The sequence below is a fragment of the Drosophila ananassae genome, chromosome 2L, assembly GCF_017639315.1.
Source record: "Drosophila ananassae strain 14024-0371.13 chromosome 2L, ASM1763931v2, whole genome shotgun sequence".
NCBI lineage: Eukaryota > Metazoa > Arthropoda > Insecta > Diptera > Drosophilidae > Drosophila > Drosophila ananassae.
Genome location: NC_057927.1, coordinates 17,585,099 through 17,600,770, shown reverse-complemented (window position 1 = coordinate 17,600,770; position 15,672 = coordinate 17,585,099). Strand labels below are relative to the sequence as shown.

General features: G+C 42.4%; 7 protein-coding genes across 15 annotated transcripts; 3 read left to right on the top strand and 4 right to left on the bottom strand.

Moving 5' to 3' along the window:
- Positions 1 to 89: 89 nt before the first annotated feature.
- LOC6499216 (glutamyl-tRNA(Gln) amidotransferase subunit A, mitochondrial) lies at positions 90 to 2,891 on the top strand. The gene is made up of 4 exons (XM_001955049.4): positions 90 to 239; positions 294 to 541; positions 598 to 840; positions 1,889 to 2,891. The coding sequence occupies exons 1-4, from the start codon at positions 207 to 209 to the stop codon at positions 2,889 to 2,891; spliced, it is 1,527 nt and encodes a 508-aa protein (XP_001955085.1). The 5' UTR covers positions 90 to 206.
- Positions 954 to 1,616, bottom strand: LOC6501366 (NADH dehydrogenase [ubiquinone] 1 beta subcomplex subunit 11, mitochondrial). Its single transcript, XM_001955050.4, has one exon. The coding sequence runs from the start codon at positions 1,511 to 1,513 to the stop codon at positions 1,061 to 1,063; it is 453 nt and encodes a 150-aa protein (XP_001955086.1). The 5' UTR covers positions 1,514 to 1,616; the 3' UTR covers positions 954 to 1,060.
- Positions 2,825 to 4,231, bottom strand: LOC6501365. Of its 2 annotated transcripts, XM_044716888.1 has the most exons (4): positions 3,857 to 4,231; positions 3,250 to 3,798; positions 3,016 to 3,192; positions 2,825 to 2,904 (listed from the first exon to the last, which is right to left on the bottom strand). In XM_044716888.1, the coding sequence occupies exons 1-4, from the start codon at positions 4,013 to 4,015 to the stop codon at positions 2,869 to 2,871; spliced, it is 921 nt and encodes a 306-aa protein (XP_044572823.1). In that variant the 5' UTR covers positions 4,016 to 4,231; the 3' UTR covers positions 2,825 to 2,868. The 2 variants fall into 2 exon arrangements, with proteins under 2 accessions (XP_044572823.1, XP_001955084.2); XM_001955048.4 differs by having other exon boundaries at positions 2,898 to 3,192.
- Positions 4,232 to 4,442: 211 nt separating this feature from the next.
- On the bottom strand, positions 4,443 to 9,405 carry LOC6501364 (YTH domain-containing family protein). Of its 2 annotated transcripts, none has more exons than XM_014911526.3 (10): positions 9,246 to 9,405; positions 9,145 to 9,179; positions 8,954 to 8,975; positions 8,739 to 8,834; positions 8,518 to 8,577; positions 6,917 to 7,011; positions 6,699 to 6,842; positions 5,973 to 6,640; positions 4,982 to 5,912; positions 4,443 to 4,916 (listed from the first exon to the last, which is right to left on the bottom strand). In XM_014911526.3, the coding sequence occupies exons 2-10, from the start codon at positions 9,160 to 9,162 to the stop codon at positions 4,875 to 4,877; spliced, it is 2,076 nt and encodes a 691-aa protein (XP_014767012.1). In that variant the 5' UTR covers positions 9,163 to 9,179; positions 9,246 to 9,405; the 3' UTR covers positions 4,443 to 4,874. The 2 variants fall into 2 exon arrangements, with proteins under 2 accessions (XP_014767012.1, XP_001955082.2); XM_001955046.4 differs by having other exon boundaries at positions 8,518 to 8,625; positions 9,246 to 9,404.
- On the top strand, positions 7,073 to 8,172 carry LOC6499217 (purine nucleoside phosphorylase). Its single transcript, XM_001955047.4, has 2 exons — positions 7,073 to 8,014; positions 8,079 to 8,172. Exons 1-2 carry the CDS (start codon positions 7,184 to 7,186, stop codon positions 8,112 to 8,114), a joined length of 867 nt encoding a protein of 288 aa, XP_001955083.1. The 5' UTR covers positions 7,073 to 7,183; the 3' UTR covers positions 8,115 to 8,172.
- Positions 9,406 to 9,468: 63 nt separating the features above from the next.
- LOC6499218 (transmembrane emp24 domain-containing protein bai) lies at positions 9,469 to 10,573 on the top strand. Its single transcript, XM_001955045.4, has 5 exons — positions 9,469 to 9,744; positions 9,808 to 9,928; positions 9,991 to 10,061; positions 10,154 to 10,280; positions 10,344 to 10,573. Exons 1-5 carry the CDS (start codon positions 9,565 to 9,567, stop codon positions 10,463 to 10,465), a joined length of 621 nt encoding a protein of 206 aa, XP_001955081.1. The 5' UTR covers positions 9,469 to 9,564; the 3' UTR covers positions 10,466 to 10,573.
- On the bottom strand, positions 10,484 to 15,362 carry LOC26515147 (inositol polyphosphate-5-phosphatase A). Of its 7 annotated transcripts, XR_004310352.2 has the most exons (10): positions 15,187 to 15,360; positions 14,565 to 14,795; positions 14,208 to 14,387; positions 13,976 to 14,148; positions 13,829 to 13,916; positions 13,618 to 13,773; positions 13,322 to 13,561; positions 12,723 to 12,759; positions 11,074 to 11,148; positions 10,877 to 11,016 (listed from the first exon to the last, which is right to left on the bottom strand). XR_004310352.2 is itself a non-coding variant. In XM_014911908.3 (9 exons), the coding sequence occupies exons 1-9, from the start codon at positions 15,262 to 15,264 to the stop codon at positions 10,739 to 10,741; spliced, it is 1,461 nt and encodes a 486-aa protein (XP_014767394.1). In that variant the 5' UTR covers positions 15,265 to 15,360; the 3' UTR covers positions 10,484 to 10,738. The 7 variants fall into 7 exon arrangements, 6 of the variants coding, with proteins under 6 accessions (XP_014767394.1, XP_044572627.1, XP_014767390.1 ...); XM_014911908.3 differs by lacking the exon at positions 11,074 to 11,148 and having other exon boundaries at positions 10,484 to 11,016; XM_014911905.3 differs by having other exon boundaries at positions 10,873 to 11,148.
- Positions 15,363 to 15,672: the final 310 nt, after the last annotated feature.

The window sequence follows — 15,672 nt, the reverse complement described above, 5'->3', positions numbered from 1 at the left end:
ATTTTAAATAAATTAAGCTTTAGGTCCCACGCACCGTCCCTGAATTTATATGTGGCCGTATGTTTTGTTTCGAACTCGAAAAAATACCAAATATGCTTAGACCTTCTTGTAACTTGAATTTATTTGTTATGAATTCTTCCACTGGCTGATGTCTCCCAAAGATTGGGCAATTATATTTGTTTCCATCGTCTTTTTACTGCAAAAGGATGCGGCGTCACCTGCAGTGGAACATTAAACAGGTGGGTTTGTTCATCATTCTGGAAATCCCCTCATAAAATTAATGTATATTGAAGTTAACGGCCAGCTATGCTGAGGGACAGCTTTCGCCGCGCCGGTTGACAGAACTGGCTCTGGAGGATGCTAAGAATCTAAAAACCCTGAATGCTTTTGTGCGTCTGACACCAGAGAAGGCGCTCCAGGCGGCTGAGGACTCTCTGAAGCGGTATCAAAACAAGAAACCCAAAGGCACCCTAGACGGAGTAACGATTGCTATTAAGGATAACTTTTGCACCGAGGGCATCCCAACTACCTGCGCTTCTAAGTAAACAACAAAATCATAACATAAAAGATCATAAAATCTAGTCCTTTCGTTTCTAGAATGCTGCAGGATTTTGTGCCTCCGTATGATGCAACAGTGTGTTCTCGTCTGAAAAAAGCCGGAGCAGTGCTCCTGGGAAAAACCAACATGGATCAGTTTGCCATGGGCGCCGGCACTGTGGATTCCTTGTACGGTCCCACAAAAAATATCTGGAGCGAGGAGCTGGACGGAGACCGTTGGCGCATCGCGGGCGGCAGCTCAGGGGGATCTGCCTCAGCTGTGGCCGCTGGCATCTGTTATGCGTGAGTATATCCGAAAGGTTGTTTACGTTTTCCGTCCTAACCTCAAATGCGGCCAGGAGGAAAATTCGTATATTTGCTTAAAAATGCGCACTAACGTATGCTTAGAAGAATTGTTCCACTCGGAGGCTTGCAGTTTTATTAACAGAACGTTTTCACGGCACCGATACAGGCCACCAGCCGCACTCATTACATAACAGACTAAGGATAGAGCATTAAATGTTTAGATGATGATTTCCTGGTCTCCAAGATCGTCATCGGAGGGCAGCGTAATGCTAGCAGGGTCCACGTAGTCGGGGCTAACCAAATCAAGGCCGGCCTGCTCACGGCGGCGCAACTCCAGGAATCCCTCGCGCTGAGCCCAGTCGCGGAACTGCGTGTCGGGCAGGTAGGCCCAGTAGAAAGTGCCCCACACCAAACACAGTGTTACAGTGACAAAGAAGGTAGACTTGGTGGCCTTGCGATCCTCAGCCTGTTCCTTGTAGTCGAATCCGTAGCTCTGCCAGTTCTTGGGACTGGGGTTTGCAAAGTCCTCCGTCGTAACCGAAGTGGGAGCAGCAACCGTCTCGTCCTTCTTCTGGGACGTGTTAATCGCTCGAACAGCGACCGCCGGCCTGGCCACTAGGGATCGCTGCATAGCCACAGCGCGGCTGGTCAGACGGAAGAGCGCAGACATCGCTTAGGCTCAGATAAGTTCCTAATTTTCGTAAATAATCAAGTTTTTCTCTGATTACTTGACTTCTGACAGCTGCGCAGTGAGACCGTTTGGCGAGAATAGTCAGCTGGTCGCAAGTGCTGCCCATCGTAATAATTTTATAGTTGGTATTTTTTTATATTTTTTTTAAAAAACCTTAATACACCTTAATATTTTTATGCGATAATAATATAAAGCATATACAAAAAAAGTTTAAAAAATAAATACATTTTTTAGGAAAACAAATGTGTGTACATTTCGTATGTGTCCTACATTTTCCTTAAAATAAAAATATCAAAATTTTTTTTAATATTTTACAAGTTTTTATTAAATTAAAATCTTTTCTTTGTTTCATAGGGCGATCGGATCGGACACTGGTGGCTCCACCCGTAATCCAGCTTCTTACTGTGGCGTGGTAGGCTTGAAGCCCACCTATGGTCTCCTCTCCCGCCATGGTCTTATACCGTTAGTAAACTCTATGGATGTGCCCGGTATTTTCGCCCGATCTATTAGTGACTGTGTCGATGTCCTCAATACTGTGGCTGGTCCAGATACATTCGATTCGACGACTATAAGAAAACCCTATAAAAATCTTACGCTTCCAGAGATTGATCAAATTAACCTATCCACAGTGCGAATAGGGATTCCAAAAGAATATCACTGCGAAGGCCTCTCCCCCGAAGTCCTGGAAACATGGTCCAAGGTTGCGGATCTATTGGAGTGCGCCGGAGCCTCGGTGCGGCAGGTTTCTTTGCCCAACACAGCAGCCAGTATATTCGTTTATTCTATTCTGAATCAGTGCGAGGTGGCTAGCAACATGGCTCGTTACGATGGGATCGAGTACGGTCACCGGGCTTCCGACGAGCGCAGCACTGAGCAGCTCTATGCCCAATCCCGAGCTGAAGGGTTCAACGAAGTGGTCAAGACGCGCATCCTGACAGGCAATTTCTTTTTGCTGCGAAAGAACTATGACCACTATTTCGAGAAGGCCTTGCGGGTGCGGCGCCTGATTGCCGAGGACTTTTTAAAGGTTTTTGTGGCTTCTCAAGAGGACGACCGAGTGGATATCCTACTCACACCGACAACTCTTACAGACGCCCCTTTATACAAGGACTTTGCTGGCCTCACCAATAGGGACCAGTGCGCGGTTCAAGATTTTTGTACCCAACCTGCCAACATGGCTGGTATTCCTGCGGTCTCCATACCCATTCGCTTATCCCAGTCGGGTCTTCCTCTAAGTCTGCAGCTGATGAGCAATAGCCTGAACGAGCAGTTGCTTCTCACTGTAGCTCGTTGGATTGAGGCCCAGGTCGAATTTGACAGCCTGCAGCACAGACTTAACCTTCAGTCCACTTTATAAATGAAATTGCCTTCTAAAAAACAGTTTTTATATAGTAAACAATAAATAATTAAAAATAAAAAAAAGTAAATTATTAAATAAACTTTGCTGCACGAATATAGCCATCACTGCTAGCAATGTATACCATATTATTTTCCCCACAGCAAGCACTATTCACGCAGCTCCCAACATCCACTTCTCCAAGAGATCTTGGTTGTGCCGCATCAAGATCAGTCCAACCCTTGAGTTTTTTGTCGTAGCCACCAGAGTACAAGAATTTATCGTCTCCGCAAATGGCATTCACGATCCATTCATGGCAGTTCTGCAAGTGTGAGACATTAGTATTCATTCAAATTTCAATCCAAAGGACTCTACTTACCGGTAGACGCCAAATATGGGCGAATTGTTGATGTGGGAGATTGTTAACCAGTTGAAGGCCCATTCCAGATCTATCGGGGAAGGCGAGGAAGCTGCGCTTACCCTCCACGAGCGGACCGAGCAGCAGAAGCGGTGACTTTCCCGGGAGAACTGCCTTGTTGCTATACTTTCCCGATTTTCCCTCAACTACTAGGGAAACGACAACGTCTAGATCACGAACCGTATAGATGAGCTTCTGCTCGCCGGCCAACGACTTGACCTCCTCCACCAGGTTGTATTTGAAAAGCATACGGTCATTGCTCCAAGTGGTCACAACTCCCTTATCATCTCCGGTATAGAGGACGGATCCGTCGCAATACATGGCCTGGATCGCATCATCGCAGCGGAAGAGCTCTTGAACGGCTGAGTCCTCGTACGGCGGAAGCATGAAGTGCACCTGACCATCGCAACTGCTCGAGTAGATCTTTCCATGCTGGTTTACGGCCATACAGTATATGTACGTTTCATGGGCGTTCACTGTTGATATAAGTTCTAGTTCGGGAGACCAGATCTGCCAGAATTGCATGCAAAATATATCAAGTGTAAAGATGCTGCTTATTGATACCCACTCGGATTTTACCGTCAGCACCACCGGAGAACAGCTGGCCACCGAAATACGCTACGCAAGTGGCATCCCCCTCGTGCCCCTCAGTGGACGTGTGTTCGATTCGGGCGTTGTTAGCCATTTGGCGGATGGGAGTGAACTGAGGGCATCCCATCCTCACCATCGCAGTATATATGGCACGGAAGAACTCTCTGCACTGATATAAATAGACACAGTGGGCGCGAAAAGAAATCGTTCAATCTTTCTTCTTACACCAACTATCATCCTTAATAATTTTTGTCTGAATGCATTCTTTTTAAAATATTCTCAAGTTTTAGTTTATATTCCTTCCCTGGAAATCGCTTCATGATTCGGTCGTATTTATAAAGTGAACTCTTTTTCGTACATGACTTTTATTGGTTTTCAGTCTTCCACTAACGTATAAGTTTTTATATTGGATAGCGCTGTGAAAGTATTCAGTTATCGTCCCATACTTCTATATTTATTATTTTGGAAATACTATTCAAGCTTGATGGAAAGGAAAGTTTTGATCAATCTCTTACAAATATCGGTATTATATATTAAGAGATGCTGCTAATTTAGTCAATGAATAAATGATGGATTGGTTACTTTAATTATATTATACATACATAAGTCGTGTACACTTTAGATTCAAATAAGTTGTATAAATTGTTACAGTGCAACTACAAGGAATGGCTGAAGCAGACTCCTTGGTGTTTATAAATGTTGTATATATCGGCAAAATCGATCATTAATTTGTTTATGAACTGTTCAATGTGAGCGTCAATAGATTTATATAAATATTGTAATAAATAATTACGTAAAAATGTTATCATATTTTAATCATTAATCCTATTTCCCACATGTTCTTTTATATGTTCTTCATGATTCGGGGATCTATCTTGTACACGCAATTGTTAAAAAATCTAAAAATTATAATTTAACGTCTATAAGCAATTCAACGGATTGTGGGAGTCCATTCAATATCATTTAAAAAAGATTTCTACCGCAGCTCATTTAATTTATGAATAATCATTGCTTCGCATTTTATCCTTGTCGGTGTCCTGAAAAAAATGTGTTTGTGTTTAAATGTTTTCCGATATTAACAAAATAGTTCGAAATCACTTACTCTTGGCAAATCCTTCGATGTGGACAAACCCGCTCTAAAGCGTACTTCGACCTTCATTTGTTCAGTGCTGAAATCCCGATCGCGATTTTTCAATCGACTCTTGTTTGTGTTATTTTGATATTCGTTTTTCCTGTTATTGGAACCGTAGTGAGCCCCAAAGTCATTTTCTCTGTCTCTATCGAACTCCCCGGATTCTCTGTCCTTAAACTGATAATCGCTACCTTGCTTCTGGCCGTCAAAGCCGCGACGATACTCGCCGTAATTGCTCCTGTGAACTGGATTCCGGAAACCTGCTCCGCCAGCATTAAAGTGCTTTTGTGACATGCTACCACCACCTCGCCCACCTCCTTCCCGGTCTCTTTCCTTGTCATCCGTATGACGATTGAAACTGCGAATCGGGGGGGCTTGAGATTGGTTGTTACCCTCGGATACGTGCATTGGCGGACGCTTTGAGGAGACCTCCTCTTCCTGCTTTCTTTCGTAGTGGAAGAAGTCATCGAATATGGACGTTGAGTGGTTGTATGAGTGCAAGATCTGCAGCACCTCGATGCCCTTATCGTTAGGGACCTCCTGGGTGTCTCGCGAGTTCGTCACCGACTTATTGTCATTGTTCTCCAGTCGAATGTGCCGCAGTTTTCCATTGGGCACATCCTTCACGTATATCCACTTAACCTTAAACTTGCCTCTCCACTTGTCCTGTGACCAAACGCTGGACGTCGAATTGTAGTCCACGGCGGTCATCATTTGTGCCATGCCGCAAAAGTGGCCGGAGCCGTTCACCGAGAAGAACAGCATAATATTTCCGCCCTCTTTGTGCCGCTCCTTGAACGCATCGTCCAATCTCTTATTGCCGTGATCGGTTGAGCACCAAATCTCATACTTTATACTGCGGTGTATGTCATCTTCGGAATAAGATTTAATGACAAAAAATCTGCAACAAATTGAAATTAATCTTTAACTGATGCAAATTAGAGAGAATTTTGTGTCTTACCTTGATGCCGATGCTTGTTTTAAGTCCATGGCTTTTGGATTATAATTATTTTTGTCTTTTAATTCATCCAACAGGAGCTGGGGATCGACGGCTACCTCTTCGGGTGCAGCAGTGGCCTCCACCGGTCGTGTATGGTTCTCTTCTCGATGCTCGAACTTGGAAGAATTTTCCGATTCTCCACTGCGGAAGCTGGAGTAATTGCCAGATCGCTCAGAGTTTCGAGCTGGATGTGCGGGGGCCTCTGGCCTCCTGGAGTTTGGTGGCACGAAAGGACCAGCATTGTTCGTTGGACGTGGGCTTGCATAATGTGTCGGATACTGTTGCGGTCCCAGATTGCGGCGAACCGGACCCGTGGGTGAAACCTTGGCTCTACTAAAGTTATTGTTGTTGCCCAACCCCTTATTTTCATACTTTTGGAAGTTCTCCGAGTCCTTGTGCACTTTCTCTGATCGTGCCCCCAATGGAGGAGCTGTGTTTCCCGATATGGAGAAGTCAGAGCTTGGGTCTGAATATCCCAAGTCGATCGGAGAGGGGGGAGAAGGTACGGGAGGTGGCTTATTGTTCGGCAAGTCCCAAACATTAACATCTAGATTGTGCTTTCCTGGCACCATAGGCGGTGGCGGCATTCCAGGACCCTTTTTCTTATTGTTCGAAGTTGTGGACGCTGCCTGTGGACGCAATTAGATAGTATAAGATATGCAGGAATATATGGTGTCTGTTGCTTACCCTGGATGTTAGTTTAGCTGGCTGGGAGGCAATCGAAGCCCAGGTTGTCTTCTTGGGCGCAGCGACAACTTCGTGATTTTGTGCTTCATCGCAGTTTCTGTTGTCCAGTTTTAAAGACGGATGGTCGTTCTCATTACGAATTGTCTGTAAAGAAAGGATAAAGCAATGAAAATGTATTTATATTAAGTACAATTAAACTTAAAAACAAACATATGTACCTGTGTAACTGGTTTCCTGGAATTCCAAGGGTTCACTTGGTGCTCATCGCGACGTGTGTTATTGGGAATAATATGGCCATGTCTTTTATATGAGTCTGAAAAGAGAGAAATTATGTTTATATTTTTAAAATAAAAGGAGCTTCAAGTGCGTATTGGAAATTTTGAAAGCTCGAACTAGCAAAGCAACATGGGATTCGCAAATCGATTTTTGTTTCGGTAAAAGGTAAACTAAATTTCTACAAAAAATTCTCAAAATTAACCTTTGTGATGGAGGAGGAGACTTTATCGCTCACCGATAAGGAAACTATCCCCGCTAAAATCGGAGTGATAGGGGAAGCCAGCCTGGACTCTCCGCTGTTGCTAAAGGACCGCATGGAATATGCTGTCTGCACACCTTTCGGGAAACCATCAGATGTGCTTATCGACGGCGAGATCGATGGCGTTAGAGTATGCCTCCTGTCCAGGAATGGTCGGCAGCACGATATCATGCCCACTAACATCAACTACAGGGCAAACGTGTGGGCCATGCGGAAGATGGGCTGCACCCACATCCTGGCCACGAACACCTTCAGTTCTCTGCGCGACGACATCCACCCAGGCAGTTTGATTATTCCCCACGAGGTGATAGATCACACCACAAGACGGGCCCAGAGTTTCTATGATGGAGCGGTTGGGAGTCCGCTGGGCGTTTGTCACATCCCTATGAATCCGGCATTCTGCGATCGCACTCGGCAACACCTTCTGAGCGCCGCCAGCGACCTGGACTTCCACGCCCAGTTCAAGGGCACGGTTCTGACAATGGAGGGACCTCGCTACTCCACGGTGGCCGAGAACAACATGTTCCGAAAGTGGGGAGCCGATCTACTGAGTATGACCCTCTGCCCCGAGGTCACTCTGGCCAAGGAGGCCGGCATTTTGTACGCCTCCTTGGGGCTGGTCACTAACATGGAGTGCTGGTGCGCCCAGCAGCAGATCGCGACCACCCACGAGATAATCTACACCTTTAGAAAGTATGCCCCAACTCTTCAAAATGTCTTGTTGTCTGCGATTAAGTATATTGGTGACGAGGACTGGGCGGAGGACATTCTTAAGGCCAAGGTAAATCTAATTTGAGGCATTATTGGTAGAGAATTGTTAATCTTATTCCTTATTGTCCTTACAGGTCCTGGTGTGCAGTAACTTTGCCAATAGCAAATGATATTTTCCTGTGTAAAAGTTTGTTTTAAATTCCCAGTAAAGTTATATTTTATGAAATATTTGTTTATTTTATGATTTTAGGATATTTTAACTTTTCTTACTAATATATTCTATAGTTATACACGCGGCTAAAAGTCACTGCTGACCTGCCGGCCGTTAAACAGAAGCTTTAAGCATAAAAACAAACAGCTTGGCCGCTCAAAGCCAATTCAAAAGCCAGGTATCGCCGACACTGCAGTATCATAGTTGGCTAGTTTTAGCCAACAAATTCCCGACTACAGATTCCAATCGGTGGAAAATCAGAGAATTCCTCTAGGCGCCTAACAAGATGCCTGCACCGAAAACCAGTTACTGAGAACGCTACATACTAAGTACTCGCTAAAGGCTAAAACAGTTATACATACCATGGTTGGCGTTTATCTTTCGGCCCTTGTTCATATTATTCCACGGATTGTTGCAATTCTCTTTAAAGTTAAACGGCGGATTTTGGAATTGCATTGAATTTTCATTGACTTTATGGAGCGCATGGGTGGATGCGGAGGTGGAAGTGGGGGTGGGGGCGAAAGGAATCGGTAAACAATAGTAAGATACATGGCGGTCACATAAAAAGATATATCTTGCATACCAGAGACATCATCGTGGCTGGGGGAAGATAGATTTTCGTACGAGGCCTCATCAACTTGTTGGCTCCATGGTATATTTCGCTCCTCGACCGATTTAGCTGTGGAAAAAAGGGGAGATAAAGGGCATTAAAACCGAAACGAGAAACGTTCAAAAGCGATCAAAAGCTGCTTCCTGTCTGTGGGGACCCTTTGTCTGTGGTGGTGGTGGGTTATATACCTGTGTTTCCTGGTATTTTCATCTGAAACGAAAGCACAGCAGGTTCAATTATTATCAGGGGAATGACATATTGTGTACATCGATGGCGATGTATGTTAATCGTGTATATAAACATTTGAAAACTTCCTGCGGAGACCCGACTAAATCGCATCGAACATATGTACGTATGTGTGTATGCAAAATACAATTACCTGATCCACGCCTGACATTTGCTGCACTTTTCTGCCTGAAAATGGGGGGAAATACGTTAATTTACGATGCGGAAAAGGTCTCACGGGTTTCCTTCAATTACCCTTTTAAAAATAAATTATATAAAAACACAAGGCAGGTGGAATTTGTTGCTTAAAAGTTTTGGTAAACTCCGATATATTTTTTACTTAAAGAACCACATACACTGACACCACACGCACAATAACCAATACACTGACAAAATTCTTAACGCTTCCGAAGCCGTCTTTTTTTCAACGGCGTTGAATGCAGTATTTTAATGCTAGATTAATACCAGGGCTGGTAGTATACAGTGTTGGAAAACGTCTCGAGGCGAGCAAGAAGAAGACAAGTAGCCACCTCATCTTTGTCAGACGTAAAATTTGTTGATTTAAACTCAGGAAATGGCGAGGACGTTGCTTATCCTGTGCACACTGATGGCCTGGGCCTGGACCGGCGAGGCTGTCATGTTCAAGCTGACACCGAACACACAGAAGTGTCTTAAGGAGGACATCCAGGCCAACCAACTTGTGATTGGCGAATATGAGGTTTCCGACGTACCCGGCCAAGTCATCGATTATATTGTAAGAATTTCTCCGTGAATATAGTTTGAGCTTGAATTATATTTAATCAAATTCATGTTTTAGGCTCGTGACACCAAGGGGCATATCCTCTCCCAGCAGGAGCACATCACCAAGGGCAAGTTTAGCTTCATGTCCGAGGTCTACGACGCTTACGAGATATGCTTCATTTCTAAAGTTCCTCCACGTAAGTCAAAACGTGCCAACTGCCATTAACCAAACATTAAAAACATTGCTTGATCACAACAGACCAACGCGGCATTCCTCAAGAGGTTTCGCTGTCGACCAAGAAGGGCGTCGAAACCAAAAGCTACGAAGGTGTAAGTATAAATTCTAAATTAAAAAAAGGATATAAGTATCCTCCTACCTCTTTATTGTAATCACATTAAACAATTTATTTTCCTATGAATAGATTGGCGAGGCCTCCAAATTGAAGCCCCTGGAAGTTGATCTTAAGCGTTTGGAAGATCTTTCAGACTCGATTGTCAGGGATTTCGTACTCATGCGGAAAAGGGAAGAGGAAATGCGCGACACTAATGGTGAGTTGAAAGGGAGAATGCTGGAAAATGTCCTTATTAAATTGAAAATTAAACTATTTGCAGAGAAAACAAACAGCCGCGTTCTGTTCTTCAGTATTTTCAGTATGTGCTGCTTGCTTGGCTTGGCAACGTGGCAGGTCCTTTACCTCCGCCGCTACTTCAAGGCTAAAAAACTCATTGAATAGTTTCACTTAGATTTATAGAGGTTTTGTGTGTGGAACTGTATTTGAATGACTGGGTTTAAAATTTCATCTCTTAGTATATTTTTCCGAAATAAATGCAACTACCACGTATGTATATTTTATTACTGCAATCCACATATCTTAGCGGTGTGACAAATAAATAGTTGGTATTGGACGCGTTTAACATAACAGGTACATAACACAAAACCGCGCGGTACAAGTTATTGGCTCAGCAGCATGCATTGCATATAATTGATAAATCCGAAGCTCTAGAGTCTAGACGGTTGTTTCCTTCAGAAGCATGGCGCTATCGTCCTTGCAGTCTTCGTCCTTAAGGGCCGAAGCTCCTTCTTCATCCAGGTCCTGCTTTATCGGACTTGTGGAGGCTGGCTTCATCACGATGTAGCGCGACTTGGCCAGAGTAGTGCAGTTCGAACCGCTCGAATCGTCCACGACAGACTGCTCCATCCAAAGACTGTCGTCGTTCAGTGCCTGACTCACCAGCTGCGCCAAGCCCTCCGGTATTTCTGAGAAAGATTTGGGATCCGCTGGGCCTACAAACACAAAAAACATGAAATTACAATATTTGAGGCAGTCACAGTCCTGCAAACCAGTTCAAAAGGCAGGCCGTTTACAAAGATTTCTTTTGATCAGTTAACAGCTTGTAAATTATTTGAAAATCGAAACTGAAAATAATAAAAAAAGATAAGATACAAATGAAAAGAAAAGATGTGTGAGGTAAAAAAAAGTAGTTTATTTTCTTAAGATAGACGGAACACATAATAAACAATATAAATACATAATTAAAACACAGATTCAAAGAAATATTTTAATACAGGCTTAAAATGAATGGCTGATATTGCGAGAAGGAACCAAATATTTAGGATGGAAAGTGGAAAATCGATATTAATTTCGACATTCATAAAATTGCACGATTGCCCGACATATTTACATTTGATTCCGGTAGATTAAAATAAATATATTTACACAGAGGGAAAGGAAACCAAATAGTTTTTTAAACTCTGGCGCTTAGAACTTTTGACACAGCTCTGGAACTTAAAAATATGGTTTTGCTTTCTAAAATAAAAGCATTTTAAAAACTAGACATGTTGATGAGATTTATATAGAGATAAAAAATCAATTGGCTTAAAGTAATTGTATAAATAGCAATGTGAATGTGTGCTAAATTGAAATGATTCAGAAAATGCCTTTCAGAAAGTTTTTTGGTATTATGTGCATGCAGATCGAAAGAAATATTTTAATTCTTCCGTTTATGCGAAGGTATAAGATGTATGGCGCTTTAAAAAGCAGTATTCTATTCGCCGATTTTAAAATATTTTCCTTAAGAACAAAATACAAATCAAAATAACAAGCAACAACTGGAATTAGTGGATAGTACAACACATAGGAATAACACTAGAGCTGCGTCTTTGGCGCGGTGGTGCAGCATCAACTTTGTCAACATCACCCGTTCCCGCATCCGCACTCGTTTCCATATCGCCTTCGCCTTTAATGGACAAGCGCTTAAGGTTCTCTAGCCTGGACTTGAGTTGGCCAGGGGTTACTGTGCCGCGTGATGGCTTCTCCGGGGTATGATTGCTTGGCTCTGGAAGAGGCGACACGTCTGTTCCGCCCGCATTACTCTCTAGAACTTTGTCCGGCAAAAATCTACGGTCAAGGGGACTGCGAGAACTGCTCGAGGACGAGCTAGTAACTTCCGGATAGGGGGAGTGAGACTCGGTGCTCTCAGGAGTGTACGGGTCCTCGAACAGTCGCTCAGAGTCAGTACTTAGGTGCTGTGTGTCGATTCGGTTGATTATAATCTCTTGGGTCAACATCAGACGCTTCGACACCAGTTTGTATCGGTGGGCGACTGGCTGTTTCTTGATTATGTTCCGACACATGGGGCAAATGGTTTCGTCAGCTCGGCTACTATCATCGAATTGAAGGTTATTGGTGGATAGATGGGCGCACAAGCACATACAGATATTATCTGAGTCAATAATATTAATACTAATGTTCGGAAAGTTCGGGGAAGTCGTCTTGTCCGGCTCCTCATTTTGACTAATTTTGAGGGAATTGTACATGTTTCGAGCTTCCGTCGTACTATTAACTTTTGAACTGGTGGCTATTTCTTTAAAGAGCTTATTCGAGTACGGACAGAATTTCAGCTTGACTGCGGCGGGCAGAGGTGATGTTGAGATATCGTTGGAGTTTGCGTAAGTTTGCGTGTTGTTGCAATCACAAGATCTATAAGTACCTTTGTTTGGTTTAAGACGGACAGTTAAGTAAACAGGCTACATGACAAAAAAGAAGAGATAATATTCATTAGACTGATGGGAAAAATTTGTAGGAAATCCAATTGCAGTAAAAATAGGGTGCACTATTACCTTTTTTCGAAATTCAATTGAAATGATTATCTAACTAACTTCGAAGTACCGAAGCCTTTAAATATCCTTGCTGTTTCCCCTATATACAAAAAGTATTTCAAAGATATGTACAACATGCTAATCTTAAGTTTAGACAGTGCTGTATATTTTCTTTTTAGAACAAAAGTGCAACAAAATAGTATTCAAGAATGTCCTTTTTAGCTGGAAATTGTTTGGGAGGATAAGCATACTACTAGTAGCCGAAATAAAACACAGGTTGTTAGGAAGTGAAGCAGAATTAGAAACAGCCTATTTAAGTCAACACATTCGGAAACAAGATAAAGCTTCTAATAGCAAAGAGCAAGAATATTTTTTAAAGTAGTGCACATTTTTCTGCAAGGCAATCAAGATTTGTAAGTAGTTTTCGATTGAGCCTTGGGTTATGGAACATCGGTTCAAGATTTTTAACGTTTTAAATCAGATATCGTACCTTGTGGTCGCCCATGCATACCGCTTCCCCAATCATGCCGTACGTCGATTCATCATTGCTGACGATCTCCTGCACTAGGGGACTCATTAAAATCCGATCACACCACGCCGGGCAACGAGTAGACATATAATCCGTAGGCATTTCGGGATCTTCTTCAAAAGGATATGATGGCACGAACTGAATGGGGTATTCGACTAACACGTCCTTGAGTGGTTCCAGTTCTCTATCAAATTTTTTAAGCTAAACAACATTTTAAAGTTAACTTTATGTATTATTCGAGTCTAGGAAGCTCTTACCCAGTCTTCCTTAAACTTGAGTTGATGATCGGCATGACTAAATTCTTTTTTTCCCACAGTAAGTACGTTATCTCCTGTTGAGTTCCGATAGTTTATTTTATCGTTCTCATTCTTAATATTCTGCACCCGATGGGCGCTCAAGTTTTGAGTGAGTTCCTTTAAAGAGATAAAAATTACGATCTGACTGTAATAAATTAAATTTTAAACTTACTTTTACAACGCCCTCGGTGTCGCATCTAAAATTAAAATCGCCAAACAAGAAAAAGGGAACAGTGCCATTCTGTTTGTCCAAATGGAATCTAAAACGTGTTAAAATTAGGATATTAGTACATTATAGATTCTTGGATTGGGGTCTTACCTTTCAATGGTATGAACTAAAGCTCTTCTTCGGGTTTTGCAGTAGACCGAGGGGAAGTTTTCGCATGCAGCCAGATTGGATGCATCGTGGAATAAGTGAATATTGACTAGATCGAAAACAGTTCCATTTATTTCCCATCGTGTTCGCATGAAGCCTTTTCGCGACCACTTGCACTATAGGTAGAAAACAAAAGTAACACTCCAATTGGACAAATATTTTATCTCATACACACCTCGGGGAAAAAATGTTGCGGAAATTTCGATTTTTCCTTGGTGGCAATAGTTTCAATGTTTCCAGAGTAGATATGTTTACCTTTGATCACTTGAAGGTCCTCCTCCCAACTGTGAGTGAGGAAGTTCCACAGTTTCAATGACGCAACGTCTTGGTGGACAAAGTAAAGGTTTCCAAGAGCCTAATCATTAAAGTTTGAAAATTTTATAAGGATGGACAGACCATTTGTATTATTTATTGAAACAATTTTGGGATATACATGATCAATTTTGATTGTATAGCAATCAATAACAAGTCGATTTGTATGCACATGAGTATCTGAAGTTCCGGTTGACCTAGAAACACAATTTTGGCTCACCGTGAAATGCTCGGCCGACTTGAAGTCCTCATCCATGAATATCTGCACGCAAGTGTAGTCAGACATGACGGGTGCATCGCAGAGGGCTTTGATGAACTCCTGCACATATTCCATAGACTTCTCGTACGTCTTGCCGCCCACCTCCTGTAGGTGAAGTGCCAGGAACTTTGCCTGAACGTGCGAAACTTTGTCGAGAAACTCGTGGAGCCATAGCTGGAGCAGCCTCTCTGGCTAAAATATGAGAAAAATTCAATTAACATATCATTTCTCTTGTTTCGGAGCCCATAGATACATATTTATCTATGTTAGCGGGCCCCACATAAATATGCGTATTTGTACGCATCGAGTGAAGATTAGGGTGGTCCCTTTGTTTGTGGTTTTATATCTTTATTTTGAAAGCCGCACAATTTTATCTTTGTATTTTTAAGTGAAGGCAAAACCACGTATTATTACCAGGGAACTACTTTACCAAACTTTAACTAATTTATTTCTGATAAGAACTCTTTTTTCCGCACGAATTAGGACCGCCCCAACGTACGAATACATATATGTGCTGCTTGGCCCATACGTAAACATGTATGTTAATACATTTAAAGTGAAGCTGGTCCTTTGAAGAACTTACATCCTCGAAAAGACTTCCCACGTTCGCCGTGACGAGCAACATCTCGGTGCACAGGCTGTCCTCCTGTGATGTTTCCATTTGCTTTTTCCTGCTGTGCAACAATTTTATCCACTTTTTCAGCTGCCCCTAATATTGAAAAAATGTAAATACTTGATATCGAGATGGACTATCGTATGAAATCCCGATACTGAGCTTCTCAAAATTTGGCCAAATGTATCGAAGGCGCCAAAATTTAAATAAGAAAAGTGGTGCCCATAAGAAAGACATAGAAACCTTTATTTTACTAAAAATTTTTACCCTTTTCAGTTACTTTTCCTGTTACTAGCTGAGGGTTTCATTTAAAGGACAAGTTGGGTGTACAGAAAACTCTGAAACCAACTATGTGTATATATTCAATTCAAGCGGGGTTTTTAGTTCTAACAAAGATATTTTAATTAAAATATAAATACAAATTATGAATTTAGCGATTTTAAGCATTTTTTGGTA

What these genes read in the sequence shown, in the direction of transcription:
- LOC26515147 (XM_032452723.2), bottom strand. Translation starts at nt 15,264, where the DNA reads ATGGAAACATCACAGGAGGACAGCCTGTGCACCGAGATGTTGCTCGTC. An exon ending in CGCAACATTTTTTCCCCGAG is followed by an intron (nt 14,149 to 14,207) that starts GTGTGTATGAGA and finishes TTCTACCTATAG; the next exon opens with TGCAAGTGGTCGCGAAAAGG. An exon ending in TATGCATGGGCGACCACAAG is followed by an intron (nt 12,760 to 13,321) that starts GTACGATATCTG and finishes TTTGTCATGTAG; the next exon opens with CCTGTTTACTTAACTGTCCG.
- LOC6501364 (XM_001955046.4), bottom strand. An exon ending in GAAAATACCAGGAAACACAG is followed by an intron (nt 8,835 to 8,953) that starts GTATATAACCCA and finishes TTTTTTCCACAG; the next exon opens with CTAAATCGGTCGAGGAGCGA. An exon ending in CCAGGAAACCAGTTACACAG is followed by an intron (nt 6,843 to 6,916) that starts GTACATATGTTT and finishes CTTTCTTTACAG; the next exon opens with ACAATTCGTAATGAGAACGA.
- LOC6501366 (XM_001955050.4), bottom strand. Translation starts at nt 1,513, where the DNA reads ATGTCTGCGCTCTTCCGTCTGACCAGCCGCGCTGTGGCTATGCAGCGA.
- LOC6499217 (XM_001955047.4), top strand. Translation starts at nt 7,184, where the DNA reads ATGGAGGAGGAGACTTTATCGCTCACCGATAAGGAAACTATCCCCGCT. An exon ending in AGGACATTCTTAAGGCCAAG is followed by an intron (nt 8,015 to 8,078) that starts GTAAATCTAATT and finishes TTGTCCTTACAG; the next exon opens with GTCCTGGTGTGCAGTAACTT.
- LOC6499216 (XM_001955049.4), top strand. Translation starts at nt 207, where the DNA reads ATGCGGCGTCACCTGCAGTGGAACATTAAACAG. An exon ending in TGCAGTGGAACATTAAACAG is followed by an intron (nt 240 to 293) that starts GTGGGTTTGTTC and finishes TGTATATTGAAG; the next exon opens with TTAACGGCCAGCTATGCTGA. An exon ending in GCCGCTGGCATCTGTTATGC is followed by an intron (nt 841 to 1,888) that starts GTGAGTATATCC and finishes TTTGTTTCATAG; the next exon opens with GGCGATCGGATCGGACACTG.
- LOC6499218 (XM_001955045.4), top strand. Translation starts at nt 9,565, where the DNA reads ATGGCGAGGACGTTGCTTATCCTGTGCACACTGATGGCCTGGGCCTGG. An exon ending in CATTTCTAAAGTTCCTCCAC is followed by an intron (nt 9,929 to 9,990) that starts GTAAGTCAAAAC and finishes TGATCACAACAG; the next exon opens with ACCAACGCGGCATTCCTCAA. An exon ending in AAACCAAAAGCTACGAAGGT is followed by an intron (nt 10,062 to 10,153) that starts GTAAGTATAAAT and finishes TCCTATGAATAG; the next exon opens with ATTGGCGAGGCCTCCAAATT.
- LOC6501365 (XM_001955048.4), bottom strand. Translation starts at nt 4,015, where the DNA reads ATGGTGAGGATGGGATGCCCTCAGTTCACTCCCATCCGCCAAATGGCT. An exon ending in GTGCTGACGGTAAAATCCGA is followed by an intron (nt 3,799 to 3,856) that starts GTGGGTATCAAT and finishes CAATTCTGGCAG; the next exon opens with ATCTGGTCTCCCGAACTAGA. An exon ending in CCCATATTTGGCGTCTACCG is followed by an intron (nt 3,193 to 3,249) that starts GTAAGTAGAGTC and finishes TCACACTTGCAG; the next exon opens with AACTGCCATGAATGGATCGT.